At 32.9% G+C, this 25897-nt stretch overlaps 2 protein-coding genes across 2 annotated transcripts; one reads left to right on the top strand and one right to left on the bottom strand.

Annotated features, from left to right (window-relative positions):
• The first annotated feature begins 10029 nt into the window (after nt 1-10029).
• Nucleotides 10030-11809, top strand: LOC134246972 (uncharacterized). Its single transcript, XM_062729320.1, has 3 exons — nt 10030-10107; nt 10204-10547; nt 10745-11809. Exons 1-3 carry the CDS (start codon nt 10048-10050, stop codon nt 11766-11768), a joined length of 1428 nt encoding a protein of 475 aa, XP_062585304.1. The 5' UTR covers nt 10030-10047; the 3' UTR covers nt 11769-11809.
• An 11792-nt stretch (nt 11810-23601) lies between these two features.
• Nucleotides 23602-25605, bottom strand: LOC134246961 (fibroleukin-like). The gene is made up of 3 exons (XM_062729306.1): nt 25551-25605; nt 24289-24456; nt 23602-23855 (listed from the first exon to the last, which is right to left on the bottom strand). Exons 1-3 carry the CDS (start codon nt 25603-25605, stop codon nt 23602-23604), a joined length of 477 nt encoding a protein of 158 aa, XP_062585290.1.
• Nucleotides 25606-25897: the final 292 nt, after the last annotated feature.

Here is a 25897-nt window from a genome sequence, read left to right as displayed (position 1 = left end):
TTTTTCAAATCATGACTCCTAGGGATAGGATGAGGCCACAATGGCCGATCAATGTTTTACATATGAGTATATAAGGAAAATCTTTTAAAATCTTCTTCTCAAGAACCACCGGGCCAGGACAAATGGAACTCATGTGGAAGCATCCTCAAGAAGTGTAGATTCAAGTTTGTTCAAATCATGACCCCTCGGTAAGGTGGGGCCACAATGGCCGATCAATGTTTTACATAGGAGTATACGAGGAAAATCTTTAAAAATCTTCTTCTAGAACCACTGGGTCAGGACAAATGAAACTCATTTGGAAGCAACCTCAGGTAGTGTAGATTCAAGTTTGTTTAAATCATGATCCCGGGTGTAGGGTGGGGCCACAGTGGCCGATCAAAGTTTTACATAGGAGTAGATAGGAAAATCGTCTTCTCAAGTACTTCAAAGCAATGATTATTGATAGTATAGGAAGAAAATGTTATCAAAAAAATCTTTTTATGAAGAACAGCAAAGTCATATGCTGTATTAATATGAAGGCATTCTAAAGTAGTATTAAATTCAAGCCCCCCACACCTTCAGTAAACCTTCCAGTTCTGATCTGATTTGTGTTTTTTCCTAGACGATTTGTTCAGGTGAGTGATGTGGCCCCTTTGCCTCTTGTTTTCTACCTTGAACGAACATTTAATTAGCAAATGATATTTTAATTTTATTTCACCCGAAATAAGGAAAGTATTTGTTAAATGTACAGGTACATAGGAGCAAGTTCAAATTATAAGCCACCATAGGGTGACTTTCCTGTCACCGAGGGGCAAATATTCTGGTATAGTCGCCCCATGCCCCATAGAGACCATGTAAAAAAACTAACTCATTTAAAAATCATTGTTGAAATTTTCACAAATGATCCAGAAATGCTTTTTTGACGTTAAGAATAACGCTCCGTTGTTTACATTTGCTTAGCAACGACGTCATAACATCTTGAACCCGAGCTAATATGCGTAACGTAAAAACGCGTGAACGTGATCGAGAGGGTGACATAACTGCTTCTGTCGGGGGGGGGGACATAACTGTTTCTGGCGTGTGACATTACTGTTTCCGGTGTAATTCAGAAATTTTCAGGGTTTATAGCGAAACTTATTACATTTGTGAATAAAAGGAAAACTTTTCTAAGAATATTATATTGAAAATTTTCACCCCAAGAAAACCACTGTCAACCTCGGCTGCGCCTCGGTTGACAATGGTTTTCTTGAGGTGAAAATTTTTAATGTTACACTCAACTCGGCTGCGCCTCGGTTGACAATGACTTTCTTGGGGTGAAAATTTTCAATGTTACACTCAACTACATGCAATATTTATATAATTAATACTGCCCGTGTTTAACCGTGTATAATGTAAATGTACTAAGAGATCGACTATGACGTCAACGACTCGTTGGACGAAGTGTACAGAAACAGAAGTGTGGATCAATCTATTACGTAATTTGATAATATTTGCAGGAAAATTTAAATCTTTTAGATATATTTTTATGAAAGATGAGGAACTCAAACAAAATGTCAAAACATTATACAAGTAATATGGTTCTAATTAGGCTTTTTACACACGAGGGGCATTTCAAAAGTATTATCAGAGACTATGACGTAATCAAACTGAGTCATGTTACAATGTATCCTTCGTCCCCTTAAGTTTTGAAGTTTTTTGTAAGTTATTAGTGTGTGAATCACATAGAATTGTCACGTAGGAATATATTCCATGAAGCGCGCTAGGCCTGCAAGTCTGTGTGATTCACACACCGATAATTCACACTAAACTTATAAAAGAAAGTCCTTATATTTACAATTTACATGTTTGGATATTGAATATATGAGGGTTCCATATTAACAACAACAATGCGATTGTTTTTTGTCATGTAATTTATTCATGTATTCATGTGTAATTTTAGTTTAAATATTGGGCTCTTTAGCATATAAATTCCAAAAGGAGCCATGGCTACCACCGATTTAGATGCAAAGTCTTTAGATTGTGAGTAGTAACAAAATGTAATGTTCTTTTTAAGTAGTTAATTTGGTTTAGATAGTCATTAAAGTGTTTAAAATTATTTTAAGGTGGCTCATTACATCCACAGTTTATTTTAGATTTCAATACAGCACCATTTATAATGTAGATGTCAAATATCCAGATGGGGGTATTGATATCATAAATATTTTTTATAGAATTTTTTAGTTTTTGTTTTAATTAAGTGAAATGTTTTATTTCAGGTTTATTATTCACAGAATTTCAGAACGTTCAGTGTCAAATGATGGGCATCTTCTTAAGACAAGTACACAAAGTGAAAATACCTCATAATACCTAATAATAATTTTATTAGAAAAAATAATTTTCTCCTAGAAAACAATTAATGTCATTATCTTTTTAATCTATGCATAAAACATTTAAAAAATGTGTTCTGAAGAGACAAAGAATGTATTTCAATGAATTACATGTGTCAAATTGAATGAAGAAAGTTTAAACGAAATGAAAAATCCAATTTGAAAAATATTTGGTATAAAAAGTCCACTTTCAAGAGTTATCTTTCCTAATTAGCCAAGACTCAAAACACTATGGAACGTTTGACATTACATCTAAAATTCAGAATCAAGCTTTAAATTGCCAGAGTATACATTTAAATCAATAAAACAAATATATAAATTAACACCAACACAGTAAATAGCGCAATTAAATGAAATTTTAATTTCAACAAGATTGTAGATTTTAACTCGAATTTCCTCCATACATGTCAGTGATTACACTGCGTGCATGGCTATGAAATTGACATTACTTGTTTGGCGAAGATTTGACTTGCTTTCTTTTGTTTCTGCCTAAAAGCAATTCTTCTTGGTTTATGCACAATGAATCCGATACTTTGTTTTCACTGTTTACAACACCGCATGTTTCATCTATTTTTAAAGCGTTTTAAAGGTCAGGGTCATACTATAGAGGTACCTATACAACTTGTCCCCTGAGCAAACCGGTCGACACAATGGAGGTTTATTTTTTTGTGTAGTACGTCATCAAAAAGTGGTGTAATGAGCCTCCTTAAGTTCTGTAGTTAAAATCTGAATCTATTTCCTAATTAAAGGATGACAGTGTTGCTTTGTAGAAATCAATTTTGCCTGAATACCTAACAAGTCATGGATTTAAAGATCTTATCAAAAAAATTCGTGACATTAAACTCTTATGCTGGGCTTGTCGAGGGAGCAGTTACTACCTATGTTTATGTCTTAGCTTTGATGCAGCACCAGGGATTAAAAAATGAACCAAGGACCTCAAAAGCACGAAGCGACTTCTTCACAACAATGCTACATGTGTATTCCAGTAGGGTTTAAACCAGTCTAAAATTACTTGAACAAGTACACAAATTTATATTCCTTAAACTTATTAAATCCTTACCCCTGGTTATTTAGATCTTGTAAAAGATCTTGTAAAAGTCACTAGATTATCTCATAATCATGCAATGCCGTATAAACGTAGCATCCATTGAGGCAAGCTGAGTAAAAAAAAAAAAACTCACAATAGATTTTGAGTATTTATTTTAGAAACCATTACCTTGAACTTATATACAACTCTACGCACTTTTTAAACTCACATGGTTTTTGCACAAATTAAACCTTGTACCCCTCCCTCCTTCAAAAAAAGCGGACCCCTCCTCGATTACGTGGATTAGTTTATACATTTAATCTGCAAACTCCAACCCCTCCATCCTCTAGATCCTCACATGCTATGATACTGCTAAACAGGGTCATGTGACTTTGTGTCCTACATAACCTTAAGTTTATTGGGATTAAGCGAGTCGAAGTAAACGAGTAAATATTGTTGATAAAACAATGTCGATAAATCTTCAAAAAAAATTCTTCTTATGTATAATTTGTTCTGCTTATAAGGGGGCGCACTTGGTTGAATCAGGACAACTCGCCCCAACACCTGTAAAGACAGCTCGCCTCGATCTTTCGAGAGATTGTTGGATTGATTGATTGATTGTTATACTGTTTAACGTCCCTCTCCAGAATATTTCACTGATTTGGAGACGTCATCATTGCCGATGAAGGGCTGCAAATTTAGGCCTATGCCCGGCACTTACGGCCTTCGAGCAGGAAGGGATCTTTATCGTGCCACACCTTCTGTGACACGGGGCCTCGGTTTATACGGTCTCATCCGAAGGACCGCCCCATTGTTGGAAGACCTTATCTTAAAACACCATATGCATATTGTTAATCAGAAATTCAAGCATATTTTAGTTACTTCAAAGAATTTATGTGGAAAATGTTTTATTAAACCAAGTGACTTTTGACAGGGTCAGTACACTGTGGATTCAAATTTTTGATGAAAAAAACAGTTATGTATGACACAAAGAAGCCTGGATAATTTATAGTGGGGAGTGGTTTTCTAAAGTGTATTGAAAAATGTTTAAAAACTGTATATTTTTTATAGACAAATTGTTTTGATAATTTTTTTTATTTTCATTTCTTCCTCGGAACACCACTTCTTGCACACATTGTTGTTCTCTTCTCCTCTAGTATCTTCTTTATCTGATATTTTAGTGAGAATTAAAAAAAATAGGTAAACATTTTCTGGTACCCGCTTTTTATCTTTGTTTAACTTTTGATGAAAGTTTTTAATCAATTATAGCTAGGAATTGCTATTCACATTTAAATTGATTAAAAATATTTAAAACTTATATCAGGTTTTAAAAATTTAATTTTTTTTTCTTAGTAGAAAGAGAGTTTTTGGATATAATTGTGATTACCACATACAAAATTAAACCCAGTACTTATAAAATACAATGACCATGTTAAAAATGCCTCTATTTATTCAGTCAAATACTGACTTATACTGAGTTAACCTTTTCATATTTATTATTAAGCCATTATTGACATAGTAACTTGTCGACATACCGGTATTTGTCGCGCTGCCCCGACAGGTATGACCGGTGGACAGGGGATGTTTACTCCTCCATTGTATCTGATCCAACTTCTAATTACTATTTCTTATCTCCCTCTCTAAAACATTTTGTTGTGTTTTTATTAATCTCATCCTTTTAAATCGATATTTAATTAGTGGAGTTTCGTCTGTTAAATTCATATGGAAACAAGATATGTTTTAAAATCCTAATTTGTTTTTTATTTTGACTTCTGAATATCTTTATTTATGTCCCCTCAATGTACAAAACAACGAGTTTGTTTTGGCTTCCTTTGGCACTCTTCCAAATGCCTCAGTTGAGAATATGTTTTTTCTATAAATTTACACACTTGAGAGACAATGTTTTGCAAATGTCACTGATCTTAATTGAATGATTTGTATCTATAATTGAATTTTGTATCTATAATAATATTGCAAGCGCTCATTGCATAATGGATTCAATCATTTAATACTTTATCAATGACTTTTAAATTTCAATATTATAATAATTAAGTAAAATTCAGAGAGTCCGTTGGTCTAATATCAGTCACACAGACTGCACCTTTATCAAAACTGTCATTCACAAAATTTCAAAGGCATTTAAATACTTTTTTATATTCATTTTAAAACCTTACAATTTACAATCATATCATTAAATAGATCGAGTTACGCAAAATATGTGGAAAGACGCGGGAGATATAGGCCTACATTTTATGGTCCCCTTTTCGGTATAAACGTTTTGCTTCGTTTCTATTACCGTTCCTTATCTTCACATTGTTTAAAATATGTAATTTCAATTAAAACATGATTACCATTTTTTATTCTGGGTAACCTTAAATTTACTAAATTTCTAAATTACTAAATCTACTTAAATTTTTATGATACATTAGTTATTTTTATATGCTTCCTATATTTAACTTTTTCTCATTTCCATATATTGTAAAGTTGTCACATAAAGATACAAAATGATACAAAAATAAAAAAAAGTTTTGATCGTTTTCTAAGTGAGAAAAATACTTTTTACGGATTTTTGGCTCAAATCTGCACTGAAACTGGAAGCTTATAAAAGCTACCATATAAGCAAATATACTCTGAGTATTTCATCTAATCAATAACCAAAGAAAAGATTCTACCTTAAAGCTTTTTATAGTGTATTTATCCTTAAAACAATTAATTCACTATTTTACGAGAAAAGTCGTAGACAATCTTTATAACTTTGTCAACATGCAATCAATACTAACCAAATTTCGTACAGACATAATATATACAATGTTTCTTAAAAATTGTAAATTCTTAAGCATATAACTTTCATATAGATACTATTGGGACGATTATATGAAGGTCAATATGGTGTGTTGGCGCACGAACGAAATTCGGAATATTTTACGCCTATAACTATTACATTTGCTTTTATTTATTTAGTACTATATTAAACATTGAACTCAAATTTAAGTCAGTGAAACGAGAAATCTTAATAATATGTCAAATTTTCATATAAATAGCATTAGAAACAGACGATTGATGTCATGATTTTCAAATTGATGTTGGAATTGTGTTTGATGAACGTGACGTCGTCAAACACGTAACCGACGCACGGAGATGTAATAATTTTTTTGGATATCATTAATGTAGACCAGAGACGGGGAAAAGAATACAAAAGTGGCATTTCATACTAGATTCTAATAGAGAAGTTATTTTTAAATGGTCTGAGATTCGATGATAGTTTTTCTTCTTAACCTAAAATACTCGTAGTTACAGCATAAGAAGTAAAGTACTGCTTGCTAAACGCAGACTGCATATGGGGAATATTCTGGGCCATGATCGACGTCAAACAATGTGTATTCGCTGATCTTTCGACTAAATTTCGACTGAAATTTGAATCTTCTAAAAATAAAAAGAAATGGACAGTAGTGAATTTAAATAAGTTCTTTAGTCAATAGTGGTTTATCCAATTAAAAAAAAATATTGATATGTTAACAGATGCTTGTGTAGCAGAAAAAGAGATCATGACGTTATAAAAGACGTAAACTACGCTCGCTTTCGTGCGCCAATTTACAATGACATGGTTTCTTTATTTTTTGATTATTTTCTAAATAAATGTACTATCATCATGGAACTTGAAATGCATGATCATAAAATGTTACTCTTTGTTAGATTAGAAAAGAAATTTAATGTAGCAAAGAAAAACTATACTGTTTTCCTTGTCTACAACGTTTTGGGACAACCCTCGTATATGTGCATATATTTACTTTCAAATGAAAACTTTTACACCATTTTGAACTTGAATGACCTCGCGTCTCTAAAGTTAAATTGACAGTAAACTTTGTTTAATTTAAATTTGAAGTCATTAAATAAATCGGTTGTTTTATTATTATTATTATTGATATATTTGAAACGGTTTAGATTATGTACTCTATATAAAATGTGATGAAGAAATAGAAAGAATTCTTGAATTTTGGTTCTCTGAGTTTATCGGAAATACACCATGTTTTGGTTAAATACATATGTAAGTGAATTAACCTGAAGGTTTTTTAAATCCTTCAAAAACTAGTAGATATGTATCTTGTTTTTCAATTTACTATCTTTCATTAATGAATATGTATATCCTTCATGATGACCTCTGAAGAAATTGATTTTAGTGTTGTTTAAAACAAAACATTTTCAAATTCACAATAAATATTACTTATATAGCTTTGCTTTCTGATTCCTTAATCATGAATTCAATAAATTTAAATTTCCATTCTACAAAACTGAAAGTGTGAAAAAAAATTAAGGATTGACTTTAATTTTAACTTTTAGAATAAAAGTAGGGCTATAGAGGTTAAAAACTAATAAGAGTACAATTATATTTTCAGCCAATAAAGGTTTATTTATTAATCTTTTGTCCCCAAATAACAATGAAAGAATTTATCTTTGGAGCAATCAAGACCAAGTGGGAATGCATTAAAAGATTCATTGATTCATTACTAGGCCAGGTGGTAGACTTTAAATCCCAAATACGATATCTCAAAGTTATAAACATTAACATGCGTTTATTTACTGCACAAAATAGAGATGACGTCCTTTTGGCAGCATGGTAAATATTAAGCAATATTATTTGAATGTTTTTAAATGGAGACAAAATTGTTTTTATACTATTTCTTTAAATTTTGCTTCAAACAAAGAATAATGTTTTGAAGAAGCTAATTTTTTAAATACATATTTTAATATCTTTTAGAAGATTATAATACAAATACAATTAGATATCAATTATACTGAAATAAGATTCTTCTCTCTGACATAAAAAAGTTTGCTTCACTTCTTCCTTTATGCTATATTAGTATTTATTAATGGTTTTTCAATAATAAATAATTTTAAATTTTGAAGATTGCCCACATTTTTAGTATTAGATATTTAAACTCTCTATTTTGACAGATTTTTATGGACCTTCGGAAGAAAAACTAGAAGTAAATAAAAAGTTTTCGCCAGTCGAATTGTGTCAAGTGTTGTTGATTGCAGGAAAACAAGCACTGGAGTTAAAGGTCCAAGAAGAGGTAGATCAACCACTTACAGATTTTATTTCTCAACACAAACACGAATTGTTTCATTTGCATACAAGACGGAGATGTTGCAGATGTGATTTTACTAAAATCTCACTTACAAATTGCGAAAACTCTCCTCCTTGTTTGTCATGGAAAGATTGGTCAAGTTTGTTCGTTCCCACTGGACAAAAATGTGACCTTCAAAGACATTGTTCTTGCCAATACGAACATTTAAGGGAGATAAATCTACATTCTCTAGGAATACATTTATTGATATGTATCCTGCTTAATATTTGTAATATACCGCAAGATGAAAAACTCAAAGTTAACACTTATAAAGATGCTTTACGGTCAGTTACTGACTTTTGGGAGAACCTATATAATTGGAACACATATGCAGCAGAAAATATTGTTCTTGGAATGGTCGGACGGGAAGATAACCGTGTTGTAATAAAAAGTAAGATTCGAGATTTAAGAAGCAAACCTTACCGTTATTATGAAGAATTAAAAGAATATATGATAGATCTTGTGAAGGAAAAGAGAAGAGCAGCCAATGATACGGAGTTGTTCATTTCTACGTTGGTTGATACACCTGGCAGCTCAGTAACCGTCTCTGTAAGTTATCTTTAAATTTACATATGGAATCACTTGTAGCTTTCTCCGATAAGAGTTTATTTTCAAAAAGAAAAGGGCCAATAAAATAAAATCTAAAATTCTTAGTTTTGGTTGAAGATGCATAAAATCTAATTTAAACTTTGATGATAGCGAATCTTTTACAAATAACGTAATTTCGGGACTAGTCTATGTGCTATGTCAGCATGAATTTCATCAGTTTCTCCATATTCTTAAATATTCTATAAAATTGGCCAAAGTTTTAAGTTTTTTTAAAACACAATATATAGAGTACAGCCCCTGATTTTAAATGAACAATTAAATGACGATAAAACCGTTCTGAAATCTGAAGATTGCAAAGCATTTTATCTCTTTGATTGAAGAGGTTCGCTCATACTCTTTGCTGAAAGTACTGAAGTAAACTTCATCAAAATTATTATTTAATTTGAAAGCAATTCAGAAGAAAAGTGATGAGAAGCAAATCATTACAACATGAACACATTGGTTATGGAAAAATAACGGAATTTGGAGAGACTGCTGGTAATATGAAAACTTTTTCTTCTGTGTTTGAGAAGTGCAACAAAACTTTTAAAATACTGAAAATATTAAACTCTATATTTGATGGTAATTTGAAGTTATACCCTGTAAAAAAAAACTAATAAAATTATTTCCCTTACAGAATATACACGAAATTGCAGATTCTATCCACTGGAAAGCTTTCCACATTTTCAATACGTGTACAACTTGGTATTTGACTGTTATTGCCGCCTCATGGAAACAAACGAACTATGCCCTGATGAACTGGGTGTTTGTAATATGAAACCTGAACACGATCTTGTCATTAAAGTAGATTTTGTTGGCACCCTTACAGAAGAAAGATTAAATCTTGTTTCTGACAGAAAAGGTAGTATGTTAAAAAGAAATCTATTTCTATCTATATGACACCATGAATATAACTAAACTATTATTTTGTTGATCATAAATTGCAGGAAAAGATAAAAGAATGGGTAAAATGGCTTGGTCCGAATCGCCACTTATTTGTTTTCTCCAAAAGGATACCAAGGTATCAATTCTGAAACTTTATTACATTTTAAAACTATTCAAACATATTTAATATCGAAGGCTTTAAAGATTAATGTTATTATATATTTTTCTTTAGATCCATAGTATGAGAGCATGTCACACACTTGTTGTAGTAAATAATCTTGAAAACTTAAAAAAGAAAAGGATTGATTCTCAAGTCCAAGTCATCGAGCACAATGAGAAGAAAATACGCAAGGCAATTTCCGTTTGCATAGAGAAAGGAATACAAAACTACATAGAAAAATTAATTAACATAATTAAACATTCAAAAAATAATTCAAGCGAAGATTTGATAGACTTTCATATGGAATTGAAAGCTATCTCAAAGCACGTGATTCTTGAAGAAAATACATACCAACATGCATTCAAAAGAAACGACTTTTTCAGCATACCACAAGAGATAAGAGATCTTCTTTCTAGGTAAATTTTTTTTTATAATTTTATTTTATGCAAAGAAAAATTTTCAAAACTTAATTGTCTATATTTCATAAGATCTGGCAAATTTTGTCGTTTGAAAATGAAAATTAAAAAAATAATGAAAAAATAAGTTCTTCATAATTGAGAATTCGCAGATGATTTTCATTCCTAAATACTGACAAGAGAACTTTGTTTTCCAGAGAACCCCATGTCAATTCCTTCGGAATCTGGGAAGACGCCACCTTTAAGATATTTATGGATGAAACTTTAGATGCTGATATTCTAAAAGAAAAATTAAAAAGAAAATATCAAACTTTTTTTGAAAAACATAGACTTCATATTGAGAGAAAGAAATTCATTATGAAATGTGCAACTCAATTAAAACAAGGTGGGGAGTTACGCAAACCCAGTCCTTCAGGGGAAAATGTTGAATGTGGTACTTTAGGCGGATTTGTTAAAGACACCAAATCCTCTGAAAGCTGTTCCGAAGCATACGCTTTGACGTGTAACCATCTATATCCATCAACGAATGATCCAGCTTATGCAAATATAGATGGAGAAGAAAAGGAAATTGGAAAATGCATTTTTACTACCCGTGAAAACTCTTGTGATTTTGCAGTTATCGAAATTAGTAAAGATTTTTCTGATAAATGCGATTTAGAATTTAGACGGGATGACGAAAAATCGTGCAACGCAGAGGTTTCGGAATTTTTCCCAATACATGTTGGTATTGTACATAAAAACGGTTCAAAAACAAATTGGACACGTGGTCGTGTAGTCAGTCGTGCATTCTATGATGTTGTTAATAAAAGAGAAAGTTTTGTTGTCAAAGGCTTAGGTTGTCCATTCTCTACTCCTGGTGACAGTGGATCGATTGTTTTTGCGAGAGACAATTCAGTGTCCCAATATGCTGTTGATGTTTTGGGAATGGTCTATTCAAATCATCCTGACATCCGTGATGATACAAGCCAACCGGAGAATGAAAAAGTAGATGAAGCTTCAGGACATTCGGAGATAAATCTTAAAAGTGGAACCGACCAGTGTTATTCTACAGACGGGGGCAAAACTAAAAGTGACCAGATACGAGCCAAAATTATGAAGAATCCGGAAAACTACAGTTTTTGTTTTCGAATGAACAACGCTTTTGAGCTTTTGGAAAAAGAGAAAAACTTACTTGTTAGTTTTGAGAGAGTAGTAAATTTAGATGAGAGGGATGATGATTGATTTGCAAATTTAACAAAAAGTACCAATGTTTTAAAAGCTATTTATACTCTTTATTTACATTATCTTTTCACAAAATATTATCCCTAATAACACAAACAATGTAATGGTTACATAGACAATAAATAAAACTGTAATCACTATGAATGTCACTGCTGTTGATTTTTCCTCTTTTCTCTAATACAACCGGTTCTATATAACCTGAATCTGGAAAAAAAACCTGCAGCTCTAGATATAGAGTAAGCAAACACCGACCTCTAAAACGTCAGTGCCTCTTAACACTCATAATGTGCACCTGGTGCTAAACTCACTCTGTATGAAAGTTATGTGTCAGATCATTTTTAACCATGTTCGTATGTCAAACTACTAAAAAATAAGTCCTTTATCTCCAGTTATTTCAAATGATGTAATAACTATGGTGTTGTAAATGTCTTGATGTCACAACACTGCTTAATATGCTTAAGTTCATAAACTAAAATACAATATAACGGTATTACATAATTTTTTGTTCTTATAACAAGTTTCATTATTCCTAAAAATTAGGTCAATAAAAAGAATGGGCATTAACTTGGTTGACAATACTTTGAAATATTTGCAGAATTGTTTAAACGATTTTTGACATTTGAAGCTACTCTCGGTTGTTTCGGATCTACACGTAAGTGTAAGCTCTCTCAAAACTCAAAGGTTTTTATAAATTAGTCCCCACAGTTACAATACATATATAAAATACTTACGCCTAATTTGAAATCAAGAAATATGTATATACCGGTATTGAATGCATCTTAGTTAACATGTATCTTTACATATTCTTTGAACTGTCTTTACAATTTGTTTGTAATAAACATAAAATCCATTACATGTATATTTAAAAAATGAAATTATTTCTAGGGGAAATAACGTCATTTTCAGGAGACATTGCAAATGCTGAAGAATTTGCATTTTCTTTATTCCATTTACCATAGTCTTAATCGTTTGATCAAGTGTATAATCAATTAAAAAAAAAAAAAAAAGTAGCCTAAGGATATTGATGATTGGTTCTCAAATGAATTTCTGTAGTAATGAAAAGACTAGGCAATATTTTATACATTGTCAAATTAATGTTTAATATAGATCATACATATCGCAAAGATATACATAAAATTATTGTTAAAGTGTTAAAGGTGAAGATAACGAACATTTATCTATTCAAAAATCTATAAGAGTTGCGTCAAGCGAAAAGAGACCTTCGTGACATAAACGTAATTACGTCACAATAGCGTTTCAAAGACGTGACGTCTAGTCTGCGCGTTTGCCGATGAAAAAAAAAAATACGGTAAAGCAAAACAAAAGTATCTTTGCGTAATACATATTTTCTTTTAAAATAGACACGACTAAAACTGTCTTGAAAAAAAATTTTCAATATCGTCAATTTATAGGTTTACTGGCAAGTTTTAAAAAAAAATATATATATAAACTAATTTAATTTTTGATTGTTTATGAATGGTTTGATTTATTCGTGAGCTGTCAAAAATGTTCATCAACAAATCAATGTACGTGCATAGGCTATGAAAACAATCGCTTCTTTTGCCTTTCCGACTGAGCTCCAGTCTCTACAGATAAGCAAATGGTCCTTAGCATTTATTTCAATGTTTTGTTTCTTTCTTTTTTTTTTTTGGATTTTTTTTTTGTGGGGGGGGGGGTATATGTAACACATTCCAGATTGTTTCCAGAAAGGCCCGAGAATGCTCAGTGCCTAAAGTTTGTGATCAAAGGAGATTAAATGTTCGAATCAAGTTCACTGATTCTAGCATGGTTGCAATTATAACATTTTGTCAATTTATATTAAGAACAAAAATACGAATGCAGCAGCTAAGAAACTCTGTCTGTATTGCCATAAAGGATGAAGCGGCAAAAGCCATACGGACTTCCATATTTACTCACTTAAATTAACACGTCACCTTTAGCGCAACAAAGGTTTGAAAATTTAGCTGTATGACGCAATAAAATGTGAAGATAATAAACAGTGATAATTTTCATAACTAATTTGTGGTGTTGTTTTCATTGCCTAAATCAAACGAATAAATTAAAACTAAACACGGTAACTTAAGGTTAAGCTGATGTTGTTGAAGTCGAAAATTAAGAGCGAAATAGGTCATGTATTGAATCAGACGCATGTAGGTCATGAGTCTTATTTTCTTATTATTTCATGCAAAAATAGTAGTTCCGGACTATAAATATGAGCATATCTTGAGTTTGTAATCTTACATAATATTGTAATTAAAAGGTTTGATTACCCCCCCCCCCCTCCCCGTTTTTGGATGTGCTCGTTTGTATTACTACGGAAAGGGAAGCCTTTCAAGGAAAAATTCCGAATTTTCTTTTCTTTACTCTCTCTTATTATTTTTTTAATTAATTAATTTTTCGTTTTGATTTTGCTTGTTCATTTTTGTTTTCACGTATTTATTTAAGGAATCACTGTCTAGTTAGGAGGGTATGTCAGAGCATCAACAATAGTGGGAAACATGGGATAATTTGCATAACGGGCGAAGCCCGTTATGCTTAAATTATCCCATGTTTCCCACTATTGTTGATGTTCCTGACATACCCTCCTAACTTAAGACAGTGATTCCTTATATTTCCATTTCATTGTGAAATAAAATAGTAGATTTAGACTTTAAAAATGTAGATATAAAATAGATTTAAATCACATGATGACTTCCATGCCAATATCAATAGTCCTCGCCAACCGACGTCAAACACAAAGCAGCCGCACGAGATTTACATGCATATTTGGCCTCCTTAGCGTCAGACACAGAGACAGGTGCGCACGAGAATTGCATGCGTATTAGGCCTCCTTAGCTCCCGACCTATCGACCTGCCTAATTTACATTACGGCAGAATTATCAAGAAATAAAAACTACCCCTAACTTTGAAAGAGTTATCACAGAGAAAAAAAATTAGAAATGGAAATATTTTACTATTAATTTCTTTTTTTAGTTCGATCATAACCACTTTGAAAACACAGGTACACCATATCCCATATATCGCTCATATATTTGATCAATGAATGAAGTACCGGATCATTGTCTTGAAATCCACATCATTAGAAAAAGTGTTGTAGGTTTTTTTTCAATCTTCTTCTTCTTGTTCTCTTTGACACTGAATATGAATTTAACTGATTATTTAATTTACAAAATGTAACTGTGTATGAACTTGTTTATTCAAGTAATGTTTAAATTGTACATCTGTAAGTTCAATCTCTACCCAGAGTTATCGTTGTAGCAAAGCGAACGACAACTCTGGGTAGAGATTGCTGTAAGTTAGAATGTCATTCGGGACCCTTGACTTGATCAAAAATTATGGCATGAAACAACGTACCAACTCGTGAATAGGTGACACATTATGAAATTATACGTTAACCATTTTAGTATATTCTGAACGTCAAATTTAACGTCTGACGTTGAATTGATTGTGTTGCATCAAGCCTAGATATATACGTAACCTTGGCATTTTTATCGGTAGTGTAGAACAAATTAAATTCCTTAATTTTTTTTTTAATCAGAATAAAAAACACGTTTTTTCTACATTCTAAAAAACACAATATTAACCTTTATCAAATGTACAAAAAGTTTATTTTTTTACAATGTTACTAGTTTTCATATGTAGTTAAGTGACAATTGTACCATTATATAGGACTGACGGTAAATTTAGATTTTGCTTTGATGTTGGTGTGGTGTATTTTCCTGAAGAATCACATTTTTTTTAGGTCAAGTCCACTTAAAGTAGTTATAACTTATGAATACTATGTATAAACCAGTATATTTAATTCAATTTTAGCATCTTAAATCATTGTCATGCAGACAAGTAACATCTTTTTGGGGGGGGGGGGGGGTAAAATACGTTTATTCTATTTTGAATTGAGAGATTTTCCACATTTCAGTATAATTTCCAATTGAAATAAAATTAAGGGAAATCGTTTTTAACCGGGCTTATTGCTCAAAGAGCAATTGCCGGCTTATGTGATCCTGTTCAAGACAGGATGTTAACCCCATAGTCGCCATTTTAAAGTTACGTGTAAAAATATAGTTCTTACTCTCAACCGCTTTTGAGATAATACAAACGCTAAATAAAGCAACAAAAATAAAACGAAGTTTTATCTAAATAAATAAACATATTTAGTACCTTTGAAAACTTCAGTCTTAAGTCAAAGAACATAGTTCATTGGTGTAAGGAGTTTTGATAATCAGGGTTACATGTGTCTTAGTTCTCTACACATACGAAGAAAAGCAGGAGAGGGAACCAGACTGGCCTGTTTGTTTATTTTCAGTTGCGGTACCAGATTAATTCTGATTCTGACAAAATCGGACTGTGGTATTAGGATAGAAACTCACTGTCAGTGTCTTATCATTTATATTGATAGATTTAAAATGATTTTTTCATCAGAATTCTAAATCTGATATTCTTTTTTTTAATCTGTTAATACAATATAAACGTATGATTCATGTAAGAAATTCATAATGATCCTACTCTGTAAATAAGCCCGGCTCTCTGTACTTCTGAGTACTTTGATTGAAAGAAGTGTCCAATAATTGACAGGCAACAAATTACAATGACTGAAGGGTTGCACCCCAACCACCCCTTAAATTTAGTTCAGAGAAGTACCTTAAAAAATACATGTAGGCACTGCCTAAGGGTTTGTTTTTGTGGAGGCGGGTTTGCTGATTATACCGGAAAAGAAAATTAATAAAATTCCACTGACAGGGATCAATCCTTACGACCTTACTAAATGAACAGTGATATTCTTTTTAACCCTATTGCGAGCAATCGTAGTAACTCGGTCAATTTCGTCAACAAGAAATAATTTCTCTTGGAAAATGGCCGTGTTGTAACGAATGCCTTACGAGATGATTTCAGAGTAGGAACCTTTTTTGTTTTTTTTTTCTTTTTTATGGTCAGCGGTCTATCCCTGGTCAAGGATCCATTCAAATACTAATTTCCAGTGATTAAAGCATGATTATGTAGATGATGTAGAAAAAAGGGTGAGATAATGTCGTTGAATATACTCCTTGAAAATTTACTACTTACTATATTATTTCAATATGTATATTACATGTACATTTAGATGATATTTTCTTCAACAACCTTTAAATTATCACTATTTTACAATGTATACAATCATAAAAATGCTAATATTTGGAGAAATATATATTTGAAAAACATCTATAGAAAAAAATAATTTCTAACTAATACAAAAATGTGATTTAGTAATCATGCATGTTCCAAGTATCAATGACGTTATGTGACGTTATTCAACGTTTTACAGCGTTATCCTGTTTGTATTGCATTATTTTCATTTGGAGTTTTAATTAGAATTTAGAAGGTATATAATAAAGTATTTGGCATCAAAATATTCAGAAAGACTAGCTCTGTCAGAAACGGTGAAAAACCGATTTCCGAAAATTTGGTCACGAAGGTCCCTTTTCGCTTGACGCAACTCATAATCAACACAAAAAGACTTGAGACGCAGAACTGTGTGAAATTTAATACATAAGCATAAAAGTAACTGTTACTTTGTGAATCAACCTGCACTAAGAAAAAACATCCGTGTGGGGAATTTTGAGTCCACTGTTACCGTAGGCTTTTGGCAGATTTAAGAACATTTCTGCTTAGCGGCCCTTGGTAAACTAAATTGTTCAATTCATAACCCCTGAGGTAGGGCTGGGCCACAAATGGGAATCCAAGTTTTACATTGAAGTATATGGGTAAAAAAAACTTTAAAAATCTTCTTTTCAAGAACAAGCGGGTTTTATCCTGGGCTAGTATAGATTCTAAATTGTTTGAATCATGACCAATTAGAATTGTCAAGGTCAAGATAGGTATTACAAAGCGGGAAATCTTTTGAGTGATAGAATGGTCAAAGTTGCTCAGTTGAGCGATGTGACCCATGGGCCTCTTGTTAAGAACTGTATGGTTAACAACTTTTATGATTTTTCACCCACATATTACACCCTAGGGTGGCATTGACCATGAAATTAAAAAAAAATTGTACCCCTTTGCCCAAATATTTTATAACTGTACAACAAGAGACCTATGGGCCACATCGCTCACCTGAGATGCTTTGACCATGCTATTCTTAACCAGATACCCCCCCCCCCCGTTATTATACCTATTGTAACTCCCTTGTACCCCACAGGTCATAATTTGGACCATTTAGAATCTACATTACCCCAGAATGCTTCCAAAGAAGTTTCAGCTTTTCTGGTCCAGCGGTTCTTGAGAAGAAGATTTTCAAAACTTGTTCTGATATATTTCTATGTAAAACTTTGATTCCTTATTGTGGCCCCGCCCAACCCCCTAAGGGTCATGATTTGAACAATTTAGAATCTACATTACCCCAGAATGCTTCCAAATAAGTTTCAGCTTTTCTGGCCCAGTGGTTCTTTTAGAAGATTTTTAAATATCTTTCCTATATATTTCTAAGTAAAACTTTGATTTCCTATTGTGGCCCCGCCCAATTATTCACACGGGGTCATGGTTTCTACTGTTTAGAATCTGCACTACCCCAGGATGCTTCCACTTAAGGTAGTCCGATCCTCAGGTTTATAAAATCAGCAGTTAATAATCAAAAATACTCATTAAAAGTATCTCTGAATCCACAAAGTTAAATTGTGTCATGGTGCGGTACTTTTTCTTTTGATGTTGGCCATACTTTAAATCAGATAGAAAACCTTTGACTGAATTCTAACGTACTATAACTTCTAGGGGGCGGTGCTTCGCCGTACAATAACTTCCAATTTACCGTACAATAACTTCCGACGGAATTCGATGGTTTTTAAATATTTTTTTTTCAATTTCTGTAAGCTTATACACAATATCTAGAGGAAAAATGAGAAATCTCACAGAATCTACCCCCCCCCCCCTTCACTCTATAAATGCATACGTGACAGGGATGGGGTAATTGAACAAAAAAGTAATTGTACTTGACTGTAATTAATTAATTACAGTTTTTGTAAAGTAATTATAAAGCAATTAATTACATGATTTATAAAGCCTAGCTGTAATTTAATTGGAGAGAAAGTCAAAGTAATTGTAATTTGATTAATTTCTTTTTAATGTAATCGACTCCATCCCTGAATTACGTGAAATCCATTTTCAAGAGAAATACGTACGTAAACTCATTAGTTAACTGCTTTAAACAAAAAATAAAAACAATACACAGAACTTCACTAAAAACACGTATATTCAAATGAAAACAAGATAATTTAAATCTGACAATATTGAAAACACGCGCAGTTCGATGATTTTCTTAAAAATACCTGTTTCCTGGGTTCCTTGAGTTACATGCACACTGATACATGTTCGTATAATATACAAGTATGCATTCGGACTTTTTCACAATGCATTCCATAATTTTGACACCTGTGGCTACCGTACTCTATTCGGATTTCCTCCGGACATGCAACCATATCCGTAGTAACAGTAATGAAGCGGATCATTTTGCGGACGGATCCAGGTTTCCAGTACCTTATGTTTTTTTTTTTTTGAAATATTCAAACTGCTTAAATTAATCCATCAAATACAATTGCACACTCTTTTAACATCGCTTTACTTTCCAATGCAACCATCTCCTTCGTACTTTCTGATTAGTTTGAACCGTATAAGATGGACATAGGCCCGTGACGTAATGTCGCGTGCAGTTTGATGTCTAGGGAGTGGCTATGCAAATGACCATGACACAAGACATTTACAGACACTGTCTTTCGTTTGTAAGGAATTTATTATACAGAGAGGCGTGGCTGTCTCGTCGCTGCGCGACTCGAGTGCCACGCCTCTCTGTACAATAAATTCCTTACAAACGAAAGAAAGTACTGTAAATATAACTTATAAAATAAGTAATTTTATCCACAATATTTCTTTAAAATTAAAAATCAAAGTTAATCATATTATATAGGGAAAATTGTAAAATCTCCAATATTATTGCAGAAAAAGCGAATTGGAATATCAACTTTGCATTTTCTAATTGATTAACAAATATATTTTAGGCTAAAAAAGATGGGTATCCAGGCATTCAGAGAAATTGTCATGATTTTTATACTTATTTTGTATTCTTTTTTTGTCTTCTGTTTCCGTCATATATTCTATAATACATAGTGTAAAAGGCTTTTGCTATCTTTGCAAGACACCATAAATCACTTCTCATTTCAAATCATGCTAATAACCATTGGTATCTAAAGCTGGATTCAAGAAAATCTTATTTCTCCAAAACTGTATTAAAATTTTCCCCTTTTATAGGGTACATATGTCAACTTTTATAAGACCTTTTCTAAGACTTCCAAAGACCTTGAATCTTATAAAGATGAATAAAATGAAAATTGTTGCGCGAAAAAATTTCATTTTCAAGCTTAATTTTGATGCATTTCAAATTAAATGTTAATTTTTGGAGTTATCCTTCCTGACGGAGGATCGGATATCCTTAAGTTTCAGCTTTTCTGGCCCAGTGGTTCTTGAGAAGAAGATTTTTAAAGATTTTATCTACATATTTCTAATTTTCTATGTAAAACTTTGATTCCCTATTGTGGCCCCACCCAACCCCGGGGGCCATCATTTGAACAATTAAGAATCTAAACTACCCCAGAATGCTTCCAAATTAGTTTCAGCTTTTCTGGCCCAGTGGTTCTTAAGAAGAAGATTTTTTAATGAGCAAATGGTTCCAAATTTGCTGAACATGTTTTAAATTTTACGACCGACGAACGATGCACATCGATGGACGAAAACAGATTGCAATAGGTCACCTGATTGAATCGGGTGACCTAAAAAAGCTACCTGATTTCTTTTAAACAATAAACGATACATGCTATTTTGAGAACTCGGTAAACTCATAAATATATTTACTATGAAAAAAATTTTTTTTAACAGCATTTTGTCTAAAGTTACATCATAAAAAACATTTGTTCCTTCCTCTATTCAGTTATTTTCCTCTGTTTTGGTGCTACATATGATGTCAGCGTCTTTAAAGCTGTGTGATCGCATCATCTCGGATCCTTCCGTCAGAGGTCGGAAAAACAACCTCGAATGTATTAACATCACCGGATGTTAAAAATCTATACATATCCTGTTTATTGAAATATATGAAAGACGGAGTTAGAAGTCCCCTCTATAGTACTAGTATATTTTAGGTAATATCATTACATTGAATAAAGTAAAACTCCATATTACATATATAAAAGGTCTCCATGTATGTATTTCAAAGTTTGTGAAAAGGGAGGGTTGTCATGGCGTCTACACGCTTGTCTTCAATGGTCGATAACTCTGCATAGTTACGAAAAGTGCAGATGTTAAAAACAGCTACAAATGTTATTTTTACCGAAATAGTCCTGTTAGACATCGAAATCCTTAAATAATAACTCATTCAATAACAATACCACAAATAATACGGTGAATACATTTATTCACAAGAAGAGTTCCGAATTATATATGGAGTGAGAAATCTGAAGAAGAAAAAACTAGTGCTAATTGTAACGGGGACCGTTACAGATGTTCCCCAAACGCTCCCCATCTCCCTTTTTGTGCCATATTCCCTGTAAGCTTCATTAAATAGGACAAACTTTATGCATTTGAGACTTTAACAACGTTTACCCAGAAGGGAACCAAGTTCATTCAAATTTTAGCATTGCACGCGTTCGCATGTGAATGCATGTGCGTAATGACCATATCATCTTGTCTACACAATCTATATACTTTTAAGTTACTTAATATTAAAGTATTTAATCCAAAAGTATTAAAAAATACGCTCATTCAATTGTATTTTTTATTTGACTCATTTCACGTGCACGCACGTGCACACATGAGCATGGTGACATACCTTCTTGTAGAAGTCTATTACCTCTATCTATCTTCCAAATCTCAATCTGTTTGGTTGAAAACTAAGGGAGTTATAGCTATTTAAAGTTTCAGCCAATCAGATTGCGGCGCGCGTACACGCACGTGTATGGATGTGCATGGTGACCATACTCTCTTGTAGAAGTCTATTATATCTATCTATGTTCCAAATCCCATCCTGTTTGGTTGAAAACCAAGGGAGTTATAGCTATTTAAAGTTTCAGCCAATCAGATTGCAGCGCATGTGCAAGCACGTGTTTTCATGAAAATTGTTATATATCATGTTGTAGTATATCCTAATGCATGGCTATGTTCAAAATTTCAAAGAATTTCATCAAAAAACAAGAAAGATATTGAGACTTTAGTTTCAGCCAATCAGAGCGAAGCGCACGTGCATGCGCGTGAGATCTTGCTATTTTGACCATGTCATATTGTCTATGCTACTACTATATCCTTATATTATGAGTTTCAAAGCATTTCATAAAAAAGGTAAAAATTTACGCCTATTTCAATTAAATCAGTCATTTCACGTGTTGCTCGTGCGCGCTCTTGCAAGCACGTGCACACAAAATGGCATGTTGACAATGTCACCTTATCTACATTTATAATATGTCTATATATTCTAAATATCAAAGCATTACATCGAAAAATGTAAAAGTTACGGCAATTTCAAGTATATTGGTCATTTCACGTGTTGCACGTGCGCGCTCTTGCAAGCACGTGCGCGCAAAATGACCTTTGTTCCGCAAATCTACATAACATGCCTACTTACCCTAAAAAGGTTTCCCCTTAATCGGATGTGTACTTTACAAGATCATTCGCGGACAAAATTTTCCCGAGAAGAAAAATAATAATAATAAGAAACAGAGTAAAAACAATATGTTCCCCAACTTCGTTTGGGGAACATAATAATGGAAAATGTAAATACTTTTCACAAGGACTTTCTTTTACATGTATTCACCCTTATATCTCTGAAGGTTTCCTTAGCGCTATTCTCTATTAACCTGGGACTTTCAGTAAGGCGTGGTATTCTCGACGTTACATAATTGACGTCTGAACGTAATGTGTAGCTTTCATTCCCTGTTTATATATAAAAGGGATAGAAATTCGGGCGAATGTCAATGAGTATTGCAAATATTCAATAACAGCGTTTGTATGGCAAAGAGGTGGACTCATCGTTGTTAACAAGAATTATATGTTTAATGTTATTAATATCTTAACCAATGAGCATCTAATTGTCATTTGAGAGACACTATTTACGAAGCACCGAGAATGCCATGCCTTACTAATAGTTCAAGGATGACAGAACATCGCAATAACTGTCGGATATCGACGACAATCAACAACACTACAAAATTTACTGACGCTTAACAGCTCTTAAGTATCTTTTATTTCACTGTAAACAGTTATTGGGATATTGTACGAAAGATCACATATATCAACAAACTCATTTAATTAGACCAAACCTATCTCACGGCTGTTTACAGTAACTCGTCGATATTAAGGATCGCACTAAACAAAAAATACCGGTAACACAGTAACATGAGTTAGTGAAGCTTAATTGACCTGTTAATGTGGGATAACAATGACACGACATGAGCAGCAGATTTATGTTCTATATATATTTTTCTTATAAAGTGTGAAGAAAGCTACAACAGTCAAAACACCATAACACGGACGGGATTTCAAAAGGTAAAGGGGTGATTTTCATCTTGGCATCACAAACATTGAAGTTGAACAATGAATGAATATGTTTTGAAAGATGTAGTCTAATGACATTAACGGTGTGTAGAATGAATATATGTAGATAATGAACAGTATTCAAGCCCAAAAGTCCGTAAAACAATACACAATAGGAGCAGAGCAAACACGGACCTCCAAAACATCAGTTGTGAAATCAGGTGCCTTGGGAGAAAATTTCATAATTGCATTAACACTATATCTAATAAAAACGATTCACTGTTTAAATGTAAGACACCTAATGAGGCTTTATCATCATAAGAGTTTCCTTTATCTGTTTTCCATCAGTAAGTGTAGGATTCCACGGCCGGTGCCAGTACTCGGGATACCAGGGTCCGTTAAGGAAGGCATCAGCGCAGTAATTGAACCACCACCCGCCGTCTCTGTTAACAGCGCAGTGACCCGGGGCCTGATCGTTGTCTCTGTCAATGGTGCTGAAGTACATTCCTGACAGTTCATAATAGCTTTGTTGACTGTGTAACATACTGTCGCCTATATTTGTAAAGGAATCAATAGATCAGTCCTTTACAGAGTTGGTGGTAACATTGAAAACTTTCACACCAAGAAAAACATTATCAACTGAGGCAAAGCCTGAGATAAATGCAGAATTTATCATATTGTTTGTTTTATATAAATAGAAATAAATAGATGATATTCAATGTTTTGTAGTTGAATATGGAATTTATTTCACGAGTGGGACAGGTTTTTTTTTTTTATATTTTCACGAGTGCGAAGCACGAGTGAAATATCAAAAAATCCTGTCTAGCGAGTGATATAAATTCCATATTCATCTACAAAATATTGAATTTTCTGTTTATTACATTTTCTTTGATTTTCCCTTTGCCTACGTGTTTTTTGTAATGCAGTCTTTCTCTCTGTTTCCCCCCTTTCTCTCTCTCACCCCCTCTCTCTCTCCGCCCCTTACCTAACGTTCCGGTTACTGGCCCTCCGAGAAAGAGTTGGTACCTATTGGTTTCATCCTCAACAGAAAATTGGTTGTATAATTCATATAACGTCATGTTATTTTTCAGTGTGATAGAAAGGTACAGGGATGTGTTCCTTGCCTTAGTAAGTTCATGGATGACCTCATTTCCTAAACAATATAATAATAAGAATACGTGAACTTACATATTCGAGAGAATATTCAAGTCTTGTGCTAGCTCATTCTGTGCTAGATTTTAACTGTGCACAGGAGTAGTAATCTTCAATTATACCAGTGCATGTTGTTATCAACCAAATATATGCATAAACATTTTTTTAACTTGAAAGTAATTTTGCGATTATAGAGATATGCTGGGCATGTTTTGATATTCATCTAATCCTGTGATATAAAATGAAATGAAAAAAAGGTATGTGTTTTAATTAAGTGATCATTTTCTGGGAAATAACAAACAAAAACATATACCAAGCCAGAAAGAATCTCCTAGGTTCCCAAACCCTCCTTTGTAATCCGCCCACGTTCTGTTAAAATTGATAGATCCGCTCCTCCGCCTCTGAATTACCTAGAGTTACATACATTGATACATGTAATTTATGGCGATATAAAGACGATTAATGACCCGTTATTCGTGACGTCATATCCAACATATGACGTCATGGCTTATCAAAATATTGAGCTGAAACAGACCTGTGCTCGGTGATTTCCAATCAATATATCGACGTAATATACGCCTTTTTCTGCAGAAATAGTAAAAATGTTAAATTAACATCATTTTCATGACGTCATATTAAACATATGACGTCATGGCTTATGAAAATATTCAGTGCTTTGAAGTTTGCAGATAGCCCCTGTTTTAGAATATAATTATATATTTAACCGGCAAAGTTTGATTTTGGGGGCAAATATTCGTCATTACCGAATATAGTCCCTTGTCTACATCGTTTTTTTTTATTTTTTGAAATTTAATGCTAAATATCTATCGTTGTCGTAACATTATCGAGCTTCTATAGAATTATATAGAGGAAATTCTTTTTGGCTCGTTTTGAGGCAAGAATTTGTTTTAAAAAAATATCAATAACTTATAAATCATAAAATGGATTTTTGTTGTAAAAATACTCAATCCTTCTCTCACTTCATTTAAATCGTGCACATTGTCATATATGAATCATTTGTTGTACGAATTGATTATTACTTTGTTATCTTCGTAATAAAAGAGTTCCAATTAATATGGCGTCTTAGTATCATACGTATACAACATGGTGTCAGAAGTAATCTGATCACAGTATCACAAATACAAGCCATCGACGGTTATCCTGTCCGTGAAAAAGACGGGAGAGAGTGATGGATTTGTTGTCGGGTTCAACGCATGGACTGGGCAAGTGATGATTTGGAAGGCCAGTGGAAATCGTTTTTGCAGCACGTGAACTTCGCATTCTCGGGACCCCTGAAAAAGAAAACTGAGGACGAAAAGTGCGCATATCTGATGATCTGGGTTGGCCAGAAAGGACGTGACATATATTCCACATGGAATCTAAACGAAGAGGAACGAAAGACACTCAAGGTACACTTTGATAAATTCGAAGCTTATGTCAAG

Source organism: Saccostrea cucullata, unplaced genomic scaffold, assembly GCF_032062105.1.
Source record: "Saccostrea cucullata isolate Sc308-1 unplaced genomic scaffold, CSIRO_AGI_Scuc_v1 ctg20, whole genome shotgun sequence".
Lineage (NCBI taxonomy): Eukaryota > Metazoa > Mollusca > Bivalvia > Ostreida > Ostreidae > Saccostrea > Saccostrea cuccullata.
Note: the sequence above shows the minus strand (reverse complement) of the source record. Positions and strands in the feature narration are given on the sequence as shown.

Excerpts from the sequence above, each read along its gene's own strand:
- LOC134246972 (XM_062729320.1), top strand. The coding sequence starts at position 10,048 with ATGGGTAAAATGGCTTGGTCCGAATCGCCACTTATTTGTTTTCTCCAA. Across the intron at positions 10,108-10,203 it reads TTCTCCAAAAGGATACCAAG|ATCCATAGTATGAGAGCATG; the intron begins GTATCAATTCTG and ends ATTTTTCTTTAG. Across the intron at positions 10,548-10,744 it reads ATAAGAGATCTTCTTTCTAG|AGAACCCCATGTCAATTCCT; the intron begins GTAAATTTTTTT and ends TTTGTTTTCCAG.
- LOC134246961 (XM_062729306.1), bottom strand. The coding sequence starts at position 25,605 with ATGGCTTGTATTTGTGATACTGTGATCAGATTACTTCTGACACCATGT. Across the intron at positions 24,457-25,550 it reads TCTGACACCATGTTGTATAC|GAAATGAGGTCATCCATGAA; the intron begins GTATGATACTAA and ends TATATTGTTTAG. Across the intron at positions 23,856-24,288 it reads GCCAGTAACCGGAACGTTAG|GCGACAGTATGTTACACAGT; the intron begins GTAAGGGGCGGA and ends TTACAAATATAG.